The sequence below is a fragment of the Halyomorpha halys genome, unplaced genomic scaffold, assembly GCF_000696795.3.
Source record: "Halyomorpha halys isolate HHAL.00 unplaced genomic scaffold, Hhal_1.1 Scaffold866.1, whole genome shotgun sequence".
Classification (NCBI taxonomy): Eukaryota; Metazoa; Arthropoda; class Insecta; order Hemiptera; family Pentatomidae; genus Halyomorpha; species Halyomorpha halys.
In genome coordinates this window covers 208,710-226,162 of record NW_027114921.1, presented here as the reverse complement: position 1 = coordinate 226,162, position 17,453 = coordinate 208,710, and the positions used below count along the sequence as shown (strand labels likewise).

The following is a 17,453-nucleotide window of genomic DNA, read 5'->3' as shown; positions in this document are numbered from 1 at the left end:
ATAAAATTATTAGAACAAACATTATTGTTTGTATATTTATATAATGGAAGAATCTTGTTACTCCTTAATTTAGTCAATACAATATATACATTCTTGTTGGAGAAATCACAAAGAAAAATCGATCACTTGAATGTGAAAATGGCACATGCAGATATCAAGAAATATGGAGAGGAGAATTACGCAGCTCAAAGATAGTGGGATGTTCATTGTACGAATGGGTTGACAGCTGTTGCGAAAAGCTTTTTGCGTGTCAATAATTGGAAAGCAGCTGCTTAAAACTTTATAATAATAGACTATGTCAAAAAATAGGTTCCTTAAAGAGCCGAATCGCATTGCTGATATTACATCTTCTACATATATTTACTTACATTTTCAGTCATAAAAATTAATGAGAATGCAAACTGAGAGATTTTATCGGGACAATACAAATAGTTTTAGATTTCATAACTGTTTTTTATCAAAATTGTTAGTGGTATTTTTAAATACAATGGGAATGGCGATGTATAAATTATTCTGACATAGCCTTGTCAAATAATTTCTCTTCTTTAACCACAAGTTTTTAATTCACATAGGACATTGGATTATAAAATCATTTGTTTTTGGTTATTATTCTTACAATAAGAATCATATAGTGTTTAAAAGCTTACAAAACAATCTACTGTTATACAAACGTGTCGGTATGCCATGTTTCAGACAAATCCCTGGACTCGTTAGGAGAGATACAGTTAGCATGATTTTCCCTACTTGAAGAATGTGATAAGTTTTGAAGAGAAACTTTCAGAGATCGAATAAAAGGTGAGTCTGGGGGTAAGTCTGGGATACGGTATTACTGACTCCTCTGCATTTATAATGCTCATTGATGATTGTTTTGTATTTCAGGTTCAGCATTTTAACTCTTCATTCACAACTACACGCAAATGAGATCTCTAAAGGTCTCAACAATCCAAACAATAAAGAACCATCTATCTTTAATGCTGACCTGTCTAAGGTTTTATATGCTACATTAGCAGTGAATAATTCTGAAGCGAAAGAAAATGGAGGATCATATCCTGATTACAAAGCTGAAACCCTTGAAGATTTCTTACAAGAGCATTTCGGGGATGGAATTGGTGCTAATGAGTTTAGCAGGTTTTTCGAAGGAAGGCTGGCGAATAGGAAGGGGAGAAGTCCCCCAAGGATGTTTGAAAATTTTCTTAACGTAATAAGTGCAAAGAGAGAAAAAGATAGGAAAAATAAACCATGGAATAGATTTTGTAATGATAATTTGGACAGATGTCGAGTTACTGTAACTAAATCGAAAAAACGTACGAAAAGTACAACAGCTAATTTTTTATTTCCACCATTACATGTCAGATCAAAGCAACCTAATTATAATCACCCAGGAAGTGTAATGTTAAGAACATCTGAGAGTAAAGTCGGTCCTAAACGGTCAATATTTGATTCATCAAGTATGGGATCTATCATAGATTCTAATTTTTCCTCCAATTATTACTTAACTAAACAAGAAAAAGTTCCGTTGCCGAACCTTCTACAATGGACTACAAATTTTTTTTCAGAGGTTATGTACGCAAACAATACTAAACTTGGCTATGATCAATGTACAAAATCATTAAGAAAAGGTGATCAATTTCAAGAGCAAAGCTATCTGTTTGAGACTACTACATCAATAGTTTTCAGAGTTAATGAATCCCTTGAGGCGAAACCCTTACATGACAACGAACTGCTACTACTCAGTTATGATAATCCTTCCAGCATATTACAAAACGCATCTTCTCTAGATTTGCAACAGACGATCGACAAACTTGTCTCTTCAATAATGAACTCTTCCGAGAATAATTATGTGGGGAAAAAAATCGAATTGAATAATGTAAATAATGTATTGCTAAATGCAAAATCTGTTTTAGAGAAAAACTTTGATAACACTACATATTCCTCATCAACAACTAAGAAGTACTATCCAAATCTGAGTTTTGAATCTGAATTAGTTTTAACCTCAACGCTAGGCAGCTTTGTTTCAGCTGTCAATTCTTTCGGAAAAACAGTGCGAGAAAACGGTAGAAATGACTTGGAACCTTTCTTTGAGAACCAGGATAAAACACAGTCTAAAAATCAACAAGAAGCTCTCTTTGTAAGCGAAAAGGATTATAAAGCATATGAGAAAGATCGGACGAACATCGATGCCTCTAAAAGTTTAAAAGAAACCATTAAAAACAAGTTTACGAAACATCAAAATACTGATACGCGAAATTCTAATTTTAAGAATTCCGACATTGAAAGAGGGAATTGCGTACCACAAGCGAAGGAGTTTAAACAGGAAACAACAGGATTAGAGAAATTGAGATTTGGTGAAATTGACACCGATAGAAATATAATTGCTGGTGCAATTCCTTCCTCTCGTGATATCAATTACTATCCTGATACAGAATCTCTTTTGATGAAAAATACATTAAATGAAAAACCATCGGGAGTAAGTTTACGCAAAAGACGAACATCTCAGAAAAACCATGGACACGAAATTAGTAACTTATATGATGACTATGATTACTACTTCATCATAGGCGACAATAATACAGATGAGTCTCCATTTCAAAATGAGTATAAAGCGATGAACATAAGAACGACGAAAAATCTAAAAGTACCTACCTCAAATGATGAAGTACCATCTCACAAGTTAGGAAAATCGAAAAACTTCACAAATACTCAAAAAAATCAAAATAATATCATAAATAACTTCTCTAGCTCATCACCTGGTATTATTCAAAAATTCTGGCCTAATGTTGGTAGCAAAGAAAAGATCTCTTTACAAGATGGCAAGAATTACATTTTAAACTTATTTAGAAAAAAGGGGAATTATTCTAAAGTTAAAAAATTGATTAGTTCGACTACTGCCCAAACTCAAATGATGAATTTCCTTTTTCATCATAAAAGAAGTGATAAGTTTCAGAAAGATAAGTTGGGAGAAATAGATCAGAAGAAAATCCTGGAAGACTTGGTCAGGAAAGATGAATATTACAGAAAAAAGAGAATTTCAAATGAAATGACTTCATATTCCAGTCCATCTAGTAATACCTCATCAGTTTTAGATAGCAATGACAAACCATCCGGACATCTCAAAAAGAGAAACGTAAAACCTACTCTTGATCAGTTGAACAATCAAACGGTTTTACAAAACTCCATGTTTGAATCAAATGTTGAAAATCACATAAAAGATATTAATGACTTAATTAAAATATTCCAGACAGTAGAAAGACCAAAGCGAAAATCAGCGGGATTTTTGAGCAGGTTACTGACTCACAACAAACATCTTCGACGTAGTATACTTGAGGGAGTATATCGCGGTGAAGTGGATGATTATAATATGAAATTCCAAAATTTACAAAAGGATTTGTTAGATTTACAAAAAGCAATCTCGATACCAAAAGCTGCACGTCCAGTAAGGAATGAAGAAAAAAATTTAACCCTTCAAATAAGAGTGATAGTAGATGTCGTAAACAATTCTGTAGGGCCTACTGAAAGTCCAGAAGATGAACAATTGATGAAAAGGGATACAAAATTAGTTGAGGTATATTAAATTACATTTCCATTATGCGAATATAATATTGCTGATTTCGATCTATTTTAAATGGTAAAACATTTCTTCATTTTACAACATTAGTTAGTTTCAGCCGAGGTAACTTAAACATAATTGAAGGCATGAGTAAGTGAAGGTGCTATACAACAAATTTTCGAAAACTTATTTCTCTTACGATTGAAGGCTTCATGTGGTTATTTGGAAAAAATATCATAAAATAATCTTTGTTTGCCATTTTATCAAAACTTTAATCTTATAACATAACACCATCACGTCTTCAATTACTTCATTTTTTATAGGTAACATTAGCTGGAGCTTAATACAGTTACATACTTATTACTTGAACAAGGTAAAAGGTTCTTACCCCCCTAAAAAGGTTCTTGACAAACGTTTCTTCCAACTCCTTTCAAGGATCAGAAAAAAAAGTCTTTAGTTTGACCAAATTAATGAACATTGAGTTTTAGCGCATAAGAGCCTTCTTTTAGTAGGATCAAGAACAGGGGGAGGTGTGATATAACCCTTTTTTTACGTAAGTGCTTATTTTTATTTATTTATTTATTTTTTCTGTAAAGCCACTCTTGAGTCTAAAGACGAAAAATGGTTAATTTGTCGCTTCCTAGGCAGCCACTCCATAGCGTCAAGATACTTTGAGGGGTTAGGGATCGACCAAGATGGCAGTGCAGAGACTAATATTTGTTTTTCATCTAGCATTCACTATGAACATTTTGATTAGGACCCCTTACCTTTGACAAGTGGTATTCTTAATCGTTTGTTCAGGACACTAATGTTTCTGAAATTAGTAAACAAGGCTTTATTAATCTTTTATGCCACTAATTTCATAAAAAAAGAGAAGAATAGTATTTTCATCTCCCACCAAAAATAAAGTGAAGTAGCAGTTTATGTATCAGTTTATTTTATTTATCTTTCTTAATATCTTGGAAATTTTTTTGCCAATTAAATCAGTTGACCTATACATATAGGACAAGAGCCAGGAATAAAAAAGGCAGTTATCTCACCCCAGTTTTTGATTACTTTAACGAAAACTATGTATAATTACTAATCAAAATTGATGAGTCTGCCAAGTATAGGTATGAGGAATACAAAATGGCGGCTGTTTCAAAACCTTAAAAAAAAAACATTCATTTTTCATTCGAAACTCTATATCTTGAAAACTACCAACAACACTAGAAAATCTAAGAGAACATTATTTAAAGAAGAGTAAATTTGCTGAAATATTAACCCTAAAAGAGCTATTTACGTCCAATAGTTCTCGAGATATAGCTTTTAAAAAGCAAAATTTCTTAAAAATCTACTGAAAGATTAGTAGTTAGTAAATTTATTTTGATAATTCTATATCTCAGGAACTATGTGACGTACAGATGTCTATTAGCACTCAAATTAAAGCTAGTTTAATGGACTATAAAGAAATGTATGACCTTTACCTTTGTATGAATAGTATTTTTCATGATATTTGCTAAAATAAATTGATTCATAGTTGTTCGGATAATAAGTTTGATTTATGAAAAACTTCATTTTAGAAACCATTGGACGTACAGATGTCTACCATCGCTCAAATTAAAGCTAGTTAAATTTACTACAAAATAATTAATATGTTTATCTATGTAGGAGTAGTAGTTTTTATGATATTTGACAAAATAAACTCACAAAATGTTAATTTCTAGTTGTTCAAATAAAATGTTGGAATTTTGAAAAAATATATCTCTAGATCCATAAGACGGACATATTTTCCAGCACTCAAAATAAAGGAAATTTAACTTTCTATAAAGTAGTTTATGACACTTATCTTCGTAGGAGTAGTAGTTTTCACATATGGATATAAATTTGGCAAATGAAAATTTGTCCGAGCAACTATAAATCAATTTATTTTAGCAAATTTCTTGTAAACTATTACTCCTACGAAGAAAAACAACCTAAACTACTTTATAGCACATTATTAAACTAGCTGTAATTTAAGTGCTAATAGACATCTGTACGTCAAATGGTTTTTGAGATATACATTTTTCAAAATAAATTCACTAACTACTGATCTTTCAGTACGCCCCATACAACATTTTTATGAAATATTGCTTTTTAAAAAGCTATAACTCGAAAATTATTTAACGTAAATAACTCTATTAGGGCTCTTATTTTAGCAAATTTACTCTTCTTTAAATGATGTTCTCTTAGGTTTTCTTGTGTTGTTCCTACTTTTTAAGATATAGAACTCTTGAACATAGTATTCATTAAAGTAATCAAAAATTGGGGTGATATAACTGCCTTTTCTCTCCTCTTGGGCTCTTGTACTAATATAAGAATCAAACTAAAAGCTTCCTGTAGATCCTTACTAAACATATCTTAGCTTGAATAATGGTACATCTAATAAAATTGTTTGTTTTTTTAATTTTAAGTTTGTTTAATTTTTATTGAAAGAATAAAAACATGTTACCCTTCCTAAGGGTTAGCATAGGAAGTGGGTACATTTTCTACCCAACTTTCCCCTGTAGCGGCGCTACCTTCCGAGACCGGCCATACTAACATCGAACTTCCTGTCGAGACATGGAACTTCAAGCCGTGTCACCCAGCAGCGCTACTCATGTTTATCGTATATAATTATTTTATCAATTCACTTTTTAATATGTATATAATAATAATAATAATACAAATGTAAAAAACATCAAAACTGTAAATACTTTAAAACAATAAAGAGAGTTGGTAAAAGGGAATACATTGAACAGCAAATAAATACGTACTCACAGGCGGTGGCTCACACCAACCTTTTTATACTTATATTGGAATCCTCTCGACAGTTTAGACATTGTAGTAACAGCATGTTACTAAAAGTTAGTCTTGTTTTCAATTTATACTGCTGATTTTGTTGGCAAGAACTACAGGAAGGCAACTGTCGCCACTTACGCTGACGACATTGCCATCTATAGCTGCAGTATGAACGCCGAGACAGGCTGGATGCTCTGAGATTGTTCAAAAGCTGGACTACTTGAATATCTCAGTCCAATGCAGCCAAAACCTGACTGTGTTGTATTCGCGCGCACAAAGCACAAGAGATCAAGACTGCCGAAGACTCTGCATGTGAATGATACGGTGAGCTTACCTTCCAACTGGCCTAAAGCTAGACCGTCATCTTAAGCTCTCTGTCCATCTATATCAGAAGGCGAGAACAGTAAAACGAAAGTCACATCGTCTCAACCATCTCCTCACTTCTCCGACTTCCTCATTGAGATTGAAGCTGCTGATATACAAAAGTATCCTGAGGCCGGCACTACTATATGGGACACCATTGTTTACCCACACATCAGATGGGACCTAGTGCCTTCTTTAAACTTTCTTTTTTTTTTCCTCTTTCGAATCTTTTAAAGATTCGGTGTTGAAGAAAATCGTACACACAACAAGACTTAAAGGAGGAAAAAGAAGTCCCAGAACTGCATCAATTGTTCTAAATGCCCACTGTGCCGGAGCTCATCAAGCGACGACACACCAAATTTTTTGATTCACTATAGTACTGTACTAATCCGTTATTCAACACGTTAACACCTGCCCCTCCTCCGGTGCGTTGGCAACACACTACGTAAGGTCACGTTAGGATTAAGTTTTTATTAGATTTAAGTTTATTAAATTCAGAAATAATGTGTGCCCCAACACATTATATACTTTTATAAATACGCACTACAAAACTAATACACTCCAAAAAGCTCCATAGAATGTAGATGTTCTACAGTAAAAGGAGAAAATACATTGTTTATAAATATGTCATAAAACTTTTGTAGGCGTTTTGAAGAAAAAAAATTTAAAGTATTCCCTCAAGCCAGCATGTTCTGCTAATATGAGTTTTCTTCTATTAAGCTTCTTTCTCTGTGATCACCTCTCTCTCCTCTACCTGTTATTCCTTTGTAAGGTCCGGCGGCTAGCTATCCTCCGGGCTTACATACCTCTTCGCCTTTGTCGGAATAGTAGTACCCTGTTGGACGAAAGGACCTTCCTGCATGACCTTGGAGACCTAGCTACCGTCCAGGTATGATACTATTTACCTATTTATCTATCTATCCGTGGCGCTACAGCCCAATTTGGACCTTGGCCTCCTCAATGAGCCTTCGCCATATAGCTCGGTCTTGTACGGCCACTCTCCAGATGCGGATGCTCAGAAGTTCTCTGGAATGCCTGATGACGGCATCCTCCCATCTCAGCTCGTAGACGTCCCTGTTAGTTCGCCTCCTGCAATTCTCGCCAACCTTGACAGCCAAATACTCGGCGCAGAATTTTTCTTTCGAAGATCAAGATCTCCTTTTCTTTAGCACTTGTCAAGGTCCAGGCTTTCGATCCGTAATTGAGGACTGGCCGGATTAGTGTCTTGTAGAGGTGGCATTCGGTGCGGCGATTGACAGCTAGAATCCTCAAGTGCTTCTCGAGTTCAAAATAGCATCTGTTAGCCTTCGTCTGTTTCCAGGGTGATCCTGTCATTGCTGCTGACTACAGAGCCTAAATAGGTGAACTGGTCAACACATTCAAACGTAAATGGATCCATTTTCACTTCCCCACCAACAGCAGCCGCTATACCAGGTCCAGCTCGCATGTATTTAATTTTTGCCTGGTTAATCGTCGAACCCATTGCTTCTGCTGCTTCAGCTAGCCTCAGAAATGCCCCCATCAGCGCCTGAAAGGATCTCGCCATCAGGTCCAAGTCATCGGCAAATCCCAGCACCTGTACCAGCCTGTCAATGATTGTTTCAGAGGTTTGTATTCCGGAATCCCTAATTACCTTTTCGAGGGCCAGATTAAACAATAGACATGCGAAGCCATGGCCCTGCCTTACCACCCTTCTGGACTCAAATTCTGGTGAGAGTTCTTCCTGAATCGGAACTGAGCATTTCATCTCATCCATTGTGATCCTTATTAGGTGCACCAGTTTAGGAGGGATCCCACGACCGTACAATGCTTCATATAGCTTGGACCTGAATACCTCCCTCGTGTTTATTAGAATAGTACCCGGTAGGACGAGGTTACCATCCTCCGAGATTGTCACCCGTTAGTCTCATCCTATCTAGTCATCTTCCTTGTCAACTACCTTACCTTATAAACTGAATACGCATTGTCGAGGTTTATTTTTCTCAATTTTCTTAATATCTCCCTTTTACATATTACTTTTTTTTCATTTAGCCCTGACGCAGTCCTGCAAAGTGGGGTGAAATGTTGGTTTACAATAAATAGTTTTCTTTTACAATTTCGATACATTTATTGACCGCCACCCGGACTATCTTCCCCAATCTTTTTTCTTTTGTGTTTGAGTAGTTCCAAAGATTGTTCTGTAGACTAAAATTTATTTGTAACAACTCTAATAGCTTAAGGAATGTCTGTAGGATAACCTTAGTAAAAAAAAAGTAGCCGTTGTTTACACTACTATCTTTGGAATACAATAAAATTCTTAGATCGTAGGAAGACAGTCTCCGGGTGGCGGTCTATAAAGGTATCAAAATAGTGAAAGAAAATTATTTATTATAAACCAAGGTTTCGTCCCATTTTGCAGGGCTTCGTCAGGTCTCTCAGACTGGAGTGCTGAGAACAATATAATTGAGTTGTTGACTGTCCTACAATCTACTTCATGCGGTCAACTATCTTCTTTCAATATGAATACAATTCTTAATTTCTAGTCAGACGTGCCATTATTTAAACAAAACAGCGATAGATATGATGTTTCTTTATATAATATGTTCAAAATAATATTTATATATGACCTGTAATACCATACTCTGTATTGGGTTTTATTAACATAATAGATGTGATAATAGTGAAATAATTAGAATACTATGAGATATTTAAGCAGAACAAGTTTTTTTGTTCGAGTTTCTCCCTATGTTTTACATTGAAAATTTTTAAAGATCAAACAGTTAAGACTGATCATTACTAAATTAATAATTAATACTTAATAGTAATTAGGTGCTCTATTTCGTTCCTCCCTTCCTTTGTCGTACCTTTTTTTAAAAAAAGCGAAAACTAAATGTAAAGGTATCGCGAAAAACTAGAATATTAAGTGTATGTCTGCTTCAGTATATTATCAAATAGCATTCTCTGAATACAATAACAGTAAAAAAATAAATGATTCAATTGATAATAATTTTCCAAAAATATTGATAGCACCAAGTTTGGAGAATGTTATTTTTACCTTCACTTATATGTGTTTATGAAATATATAGTAAATATTGCAATCGTGAAAAATTTGTTATACATATAAAAAAAACAACTTAAAGATAATTGCACAACGTCTTATTACCGCTTCCTAAAAAGATAAAAATTAAAATGCTCATAAAAAAGTATTTAAAAAGTTAACAATATTCGTAAAAACATATATGAACAACAAACTAAACCCAAGGTTTGATTAACTGACTTGCAAGTATTGCGATTGTGATGTCCCCTTCTTTAGCACTAACATACGTTTGAAACCCTTCAAGTCCACCTTTTTGGCTTGACTTGGCCTGACATCTTACTCCCATACTCTTTCCACCAAGGTTCTGGACTGATTTATTACCAGCATCAGGTCAGATCCGGCCAGAAAAAACTTCACAGTTAGAACTTTTTTAGCGGGATTCTTTCAATTAAAGAGAAGAAAAACTCATAACAGTAAGAAAGAGTGAGAAAAATTATTACAGGATATCATAGAAAGACTCAGTCCATAAACCTTTGAATCTGTCAAACAGTCGTAAATAACTGACCGATGAATGCAATATTGATTCAGGTATTGAAACTGAGTATCATAAGAGTAAGAGTTGCATGAAAGTAACATCATTTAGACCCAAATGATACAAAGCACATCTCACATCTACAGCCTTATAGATATTAAACAAATAGAATTAGTAAATCACACTATAAAGGTTTAGCACTATTATACTTATTTTGAACATTTATGTGCTCTTATGTTTTTCCATTCCTACGTAACTCAAAAAATAATTTCATTAATGTTATTTTATATTTTTCCTTTTATGAAAAGTAGTATAATTTCAATGCACGATAAATTTCAGAACAAGCGAAACGTTGCAAAAATTGATATTGTTCCGATGCCACTGGAACATGATTCACCTCTTGAAGGAGAGAAAAAAGGTACCGACGTAAGTTACTTTCAATTGAAATTTTAAAGAATTTTTATTTGGTATTGTTTTTAAATAAATAATAATGGCTCTATATAAATGAAAATTAATGGTTTGATTGTAGCGAGGAGAAATTCTGTAATTTTTTATGGATCTGATGCATTTCGAAAAGTCAACTCTAGGAATTTAAAATTTTTTGTCAGTTCGTTTTCGCTCTTAATCCTCGTTCAGTAGATGTTCTTAAAACTTGTGGGATGCCAGAGAAATTAATGAAAAAAGATCAAGTAGGTCAGTTTTTCTTTTCTGGTATTTAGTTGGGGGGGGGGGAGAGGACACTTTTGGAGTCGAAACTACAAATCGTTCCTTTTCTTATTCTCCAAAAATTATATATTTTTCATCATAGTTTTGGAAAGGATCAACATAATTTTTGGAAAAAAATATTTTTGGCATATCTTTTTTTTCCTTACTTGAGCCACTGAACTACTCTCCAGGAAACACAGATATATTTTTCCAAAATACAATTGTTTGTTTGTCATATGGGACTTGAGGGATAATGGGGCTTAAACCTTGAGGAATACCGTTATTGTTCGGTCACTAGAATGTTTCCAATAGTTCCTTTAGCTATTTTTCCTGAGTTCCCAGTTTTTCGATAGGATTTCAAGGTTCTTCCTCGTAAACAAGGTGATTTGACTACTCCATTTGTAGTTGTGGGTTTCATATAGTTGTGCTAAATATTTATTTAAAAATCGTCTATCAAGTCATTGATAGACATTTTAGTAATCAGATTAATATTATTATCATTGATAATTGTTATTGTTTTAAAGATATGAAGCTCAGAATGAAAAAATTAATTTTGTTTAACAGATTGATACAGATGCCATTTTTTATTCCCCCTAACTATGATTGGCATACTCATCAATTTTGACAAGTAATTATAGATAGTTTTCACTATAGTAACTGTTTTTTCTCCACCTGACTCCTGAACTATTAGTAAAACATTGCAATATAATACCTCATCATTTTTATCCGAAATGTAATATAAATGTATAATGGAATATATATAAACCAAATAGGTGTATAATGTTCCTTGGAAACTATCTTATTAAAGTGGAAATTGAAAATTTCCTGTTGTAGGAGAAACAGCCATAAGGAAAACTTTATTCCTTTATTATGCCTTCCTCACCTAGTCTCACCTCTGGTGATGGTAAGGAAATTAAAAAGTATTAATTTTTCATTTAATCTACACAGGTAATGGATATGTTAATGCCTTTTAGCTAAATGTTTATTTCATTTTATTATTTGGAGTAGAATTTTAACAGTTTTTAAATTTAATGTATAAATAAAACTATATATTTTAGTTTTTCAGGTTTGGAGAAATAAAAGAGTAGATGGTACAGTAAACGAATTCCAGAATAACAATTCACATATTAAGAACAATTCTTCTAACTGTGATTTGTCAGATGAACTTATCAAAAATATTACTTATTTATTGGACAGTGTATTAGAAAACTATAAATCACAAAGCGAAGATGGGAAGAAATATACATTGGATCATACTGTCACTAGCTATCCCGAGCATTCTGAAGATCAAAAATTCAAGCATGATTTTATTCATCTTAGAAGATCTCCATCTTTCAATTCAAAAACATACAAGCCAATAGTGATAGGAGATTATAACTTTTCAACACAGCTTGAAAATTCGAAAAACTGTGACCTAAAAGATGTTACTCAGGCTAATACAAAAGATTTATTAATTGAAATAAACAAGATATTACCTCAGGAATTGTTGAATTTATTAAGCATAAGAAATAGGAGAGCAACAGATGAAAAAAAGTTCAATAAAAAAATTAAAAATTATAATAACAAAATAACACAAGATGAGATAAATGCTTTATACAACATTGTTGAAAAAATGCCGAACAAATTAGTTTTAAAAAAAATAATGAATTCTATTGAAAATGGAGTTAATTTGTCAAATAAAATAGATCCTTTTCAAAATGTAAATATAACTCCTGAGACACCTCTAGAGGACAGTACTTTAATTAAAAATAAAAAGGCTTTACACAATATAAAACATTCAACGAATGAAAATGATGCCAAAGTAGATGAAATTTTAGAAACTATTGGAAATATTGGGAAAGAACTTAAACAGATTGAGTTAAAAGAAAAATTACTTCGTGAAATATTAGACCAAGAAAGAAAAAATGGCAAAGAATATAACAAAAATTTAAATAAACTAAAAATCAACAAGGGAAAAAATTACATCACAATATCTTCCCTCAAGTCAAAAAATACTGATTACACCAAACTTCTCAGAACTAGTCTCCAGAAAAGAAATAAAGAGATTAATAAGAATATTAAACACATTGAGGTCAAAAAGAAAAAAAATAAAATAAAAGAACTTCCAGAATGTTGCTTTACAACAACAATGGATGGAGGGCACCCTTTACATGTTGAATGGTGCTGTGCCAATGAAGAAACACCTTCATTGACAACAAACGTTATTCCAGCAAGTTCTACTGGATCAACAAAAGAATTATTTACTGAATCAAGTGAAACAGCGGCCAAAAAATCAAAACAAACGGTAGAAGACAATGAAATACCATCTACAGAAAACACTAAACAAGCAATAGAAAATGCAATTACAGCTATCCAAAATTTGAAACAAACAGTAAAAAAGATATCCCCTACTAAGACAACAAATCAAGCAAAAGAAAAATTGACATCCTCTATCCAGACAACAGAAAAAGCAGATGATAGTAAATCATCTACCCAGACAACAGAAGCAGATGACAGTGAATCATCTACTGAGACAACAGAAGCAGATGACAGTATATCATCTACCAAAACAACACAAAAAGAAAAAAGGACAACATCCTCTTCCCAAACAACAAAAAAAAATGTAAATGAAAATAAAAAATCGTGACCATCTTATAAAAAATATTCCCGTTTTCAGGGAAATTTAATTTTAGAGAAACATAGACCTCAAGATGTAGAAGAATTATTTCAGCTATAGTCTTCTGGAAAACAATCTAAAAAAGATTTAGGTGATAACTAGAAATATTTAATTCCTAACCAATTTTAAATCAGAAACAAAAGATTTTTTTAAAGAAAGTTACTACCATTAAAGAACTGTTGGTATAATTTTTTAAGTAGCATCAATCACTGGAGAAGATACTTTCTGAAGAGGTAAAAATCTAATTAAAAGAGATGCTCTAAAAAAAAATAATCGATTTTTATATCATTGAAAATGAATCAGTTCTCAGAATGGAATAAAGACCAGGAGATTTCTAAACTTTTAAGATATTTAAAAAGAATGGGAAATCTCTAGATAAAATTATATTCTATAAAAGCACTCCCTGTCTAAATAGTTGTCAACTATAAAAAGAAACAAAACAGAAGAAGTCATGCAAGGTAAAAGAATGACTTGAACTGTTACAAACAATCAACTGTTAAATATATTCAAATTTTTAAAAGATCAATGAACAACACAAATTTCCTTTTTACAAATGATAGAAAATAGTAAAATATCTGTATTTTTCTTTTCACAATTTTGATATGTTGAACAATCAAATAAAGTTTAAACTATGATACCATATAATTTGAAATCAATTTTGAAACATAATACTATATATATCTCCATCAAATTAAAACAAAAGGTTAATTTGAAAACCTTTGTATTTCTTCCAAAGTATAAAATAAAAGTAGTAGTAATGGAGATAAAAGGGGAGAATGTAACAGTGATCTACTAGCATTATAATTATTTTTACTTAATTCTGGGATATCTCGAAAAGTTGTTATAAATACTTAACTGAATTTGGATACAACAGTGTACTTTGTTTGCCTATTTTGTAGAACAACTGCTCGAATATTTTTCTTATAAGGTCATTTCAAAATAAACTAAACTGTTTTTATTTTTAGTTTGCAAATTTGAGATATTCCATTGTAAAACATGGTAACTGATTATTTTCCTTAAATGTAATTTTTTGGCATCATTGGCTTTTTTAAGGTTGATTTCATAAATTGCTGAACAAATGTTTTGGAAATTCATTTTAAGTGAATAATGCTGATATTAAGTTATAGTAAGTTATTCCTGTTTGAATGTAAAAACTTGCATTTAACAAACATTTTAATATTAAATAGTTCAAGTTTTCATTTCGTCAGTTACCATGTTTTATGGCTAAACGCCTCATTTATGGAAAGAATAACATTTGGATTATATATTTGCTTTCCTTTTTGATTAAAAAAAATTAAATTTACTTTAACCTAAATAAATTTTAATATTTAAAAGTAATTTTCAGGAATGAAAAAAATTTATAAAACAAGCTCTTAACACAAAAGAGATAGAAACAAAAATTCAGCCCATTATTTTACTATTACAGACAGCTCTTTAACACAAAATTAGGTGAATCTAAAATATTTATTGTTTGATTTTAAAGCAGAACTTTTTATAAATACTAATTAGGACTTTTTATATTTCAAAATGTTTATACATTTCATATTATTTATATATAAATTAAATATTAGTTTTAAATTTAAGAAGTATATTTTTTTTAGTAAGAATTTGGAAAATTAAAAAAGTTATTTTTCAGTTGTTTTTTTTTTGCAAATGTTTACTAATTTAAAAAAGAAAAAGTTTTAATTTCTTCTTACTTTATTATTTATAAACAAATCTTAACTTATTTTAGTTGATGGATTTTGTAAACCGTTATGTTTGTTTCAGAGAAAATAATCAGGATGCAATCATTGTAATATTCTTTTTATTAAACATGGTGACTTCTTGAAAATTCGTTTTGACACACCAGTGCCAAACACACCCTGATATGGCCCACATGTATGGGTCTAAACATCAGTATATTTAATAAAAAGAATTTATAAATGACAGATTATTTTCTCTAATATTAACTTATTGTGGGAGTGGGTATCTCAGTTGTTAGGCACTGTTTTTTTAACTCCAAAGACCCAGGTTGGGATATGGCTGTGGCTGAGTGCCTATAGAGTAGCTATTCTTAATTGGGTAAAAAAGGACTTTTTCTAATGATCATAGAAAAAAAAACAGTTTGCTTGTGCTATTGCACATTGCAACGATTTTTGCAAGATTACTTTTAGTATTTTACTCCATGAAATCCCCAATTGTGTTCTGAATATGTGTAATAAAATGTGATGTTTTGTGTGAAATAATAAAATGAAAAATGTTTGAGAGAGAGTGACGTAGGAAGCCATGCTATATCCACAGATTACCACCCAATCTAACCAATGTTAGGGCGTCAAGTTTTCAAGATATATTTTTAATAGTTTGAGGTGAGGTAGTTTAAATATATTAACAAAAGAAATTTTTATTAAAACGATTCCTTCATTCAAATATTGAGTCACAAGAATTACATTAAATATATTATTTACATATCTGTACAATATAACAAATTGTGTTTTTGCAAATGTCTTTTCATATCAACAAGGTATCAGAAAAAATAATATATATATCGATCTAATTTAGAGAGTAAAAATAAGTTGAAAATTATTTTTACTGCTAATAACTTTTATTCTTTTGAATACAAAAGTGCTTTTTGTAAATATGTGCTGGTTTTCTCTTTTCAGTTCCATTAATTTCACAGATGAAATTTACATCAAAATGTTTATATAATTTTAAGCACAGAAATCTACAAAATGTAACTAACAAATATGCAATTACAGATAATTAAAATACAATGGATCACAATATTGCTATGATCTATAAACATAATATAAATAACATTAGTAAAATGTACTTAAAACAATATGAAAATATACAATACATTTTAAATTTACAAATGGTAGAGTATAAATAATTGAGTATTCTTTATAGAAAATGGAGCGACTGAAGTTCACTTCTATTGAACTAATAAACTAAACAAATTACAATTGAAAAAATTGTACATAAGAAACTGCTCATTAAATAATTATGAACTACAAAAAGTAGGCTAAAAAATAAAACTATCAAGTCTTTTCATTCAACAAAAGAAAATATAAATCAGAACATTTAATGGAAAATTGGAAGCCATTAGGATATAAAATAGTGAATTTTAGAAAAAGTTTATTATAATATTGTTCAATGCCTTACTTCATTCAGCAAGTTATGAATGTTACCGAGATCGAACCAAAAAATACAAAGTTCATGCATAGAGGCAACAAATACAAAATAATACATGTTTTTAAAAAGAAAATTACCACACAAATTAGAAACATAAAAAAAAATTAAAACTTAAATTATAGGCAGTGAATAATTAAAATTTATTCTCAAATTAAATTTTTTTAAAATAACCTACTATTGTTGAAATTAGTAAAAAGAAAAGAAAAAGAAACTATTTACACAGGAACCAAAAAGAATATCTAAAAATAAACTGTTACCTCTGAAATACTATATGCTGTCATGTAAACAGGATTTTTTTTCCTTCTAGGTAAAAGATAAAAAAACAAAATTTACAAAATAAGGATATAATTAATTATCTTTGGATATAAATGTACTTTATATAAAACATAGACAATACATCTCTGTTTTGCTTATTTATTGTATGTATATATATATATTTATAAAAAGAAAATACTGTAAAAAAAAAACTGTCTTGACCAATTGTTGATTATATATAAAGCATATGCAACTTTCTCTTAGATATTATTTTTAGCTTATCCCTAGCACACACTAACAAAGAGCTTCCTTTCATAACAAAGGTAGTGAGGTATTCAAGGTCTCCAAACACAGTAAACAAGAATCTCACATCACTTTTTCGGTAAACAATAAATAAAAATATATATAT

At 31.2% G+C, this 17,453-nt stretch overlaps 1 protein-coding gene across 3 annotated transcripts in view; it reads left to right on the top strand.

Annotated features, from left to right (window-relative positions):
• LOC106686742 (putative leucine-rich repeat-containing protein DDB_G0290503) overlaps positions 1-15,544 on the top strand; it is a 17,966-nt gene extending 2,422 nt beyond the window's left edge. The window contains exons 2-6 of one of the 3 annotated variants that reach the window (XR_010844695.1): positions 880-3,562; positions 10,597-10,683; positions 12,029-14,076; positions 14,964-15,067; positions 15,386-15,544. Coding sequence is in view for 2 of the 3 variants with exons in the window: in XM_014430217.3 (XP_014285703.1) it covers positions 880-3,562; positions 10,597-10,675; positions 12,021-13,588 (4,330 nt within the window). In the remaining variant the exon portion in view is untranslated. Of the gene's footprint in view, positions 1-879; positions 3,563-10,596; positions 10,684-12,020; positions 14,145-14,963; positions 15,068-15,385 lie in introns of those variants that run through there. The other 2 variants (XM_014430217.3, XM_014430215.3) reach the window with 2 other exon arrangements.
• Positions 15,545-17,453: the final 1,909 nt, after the last annotated feature.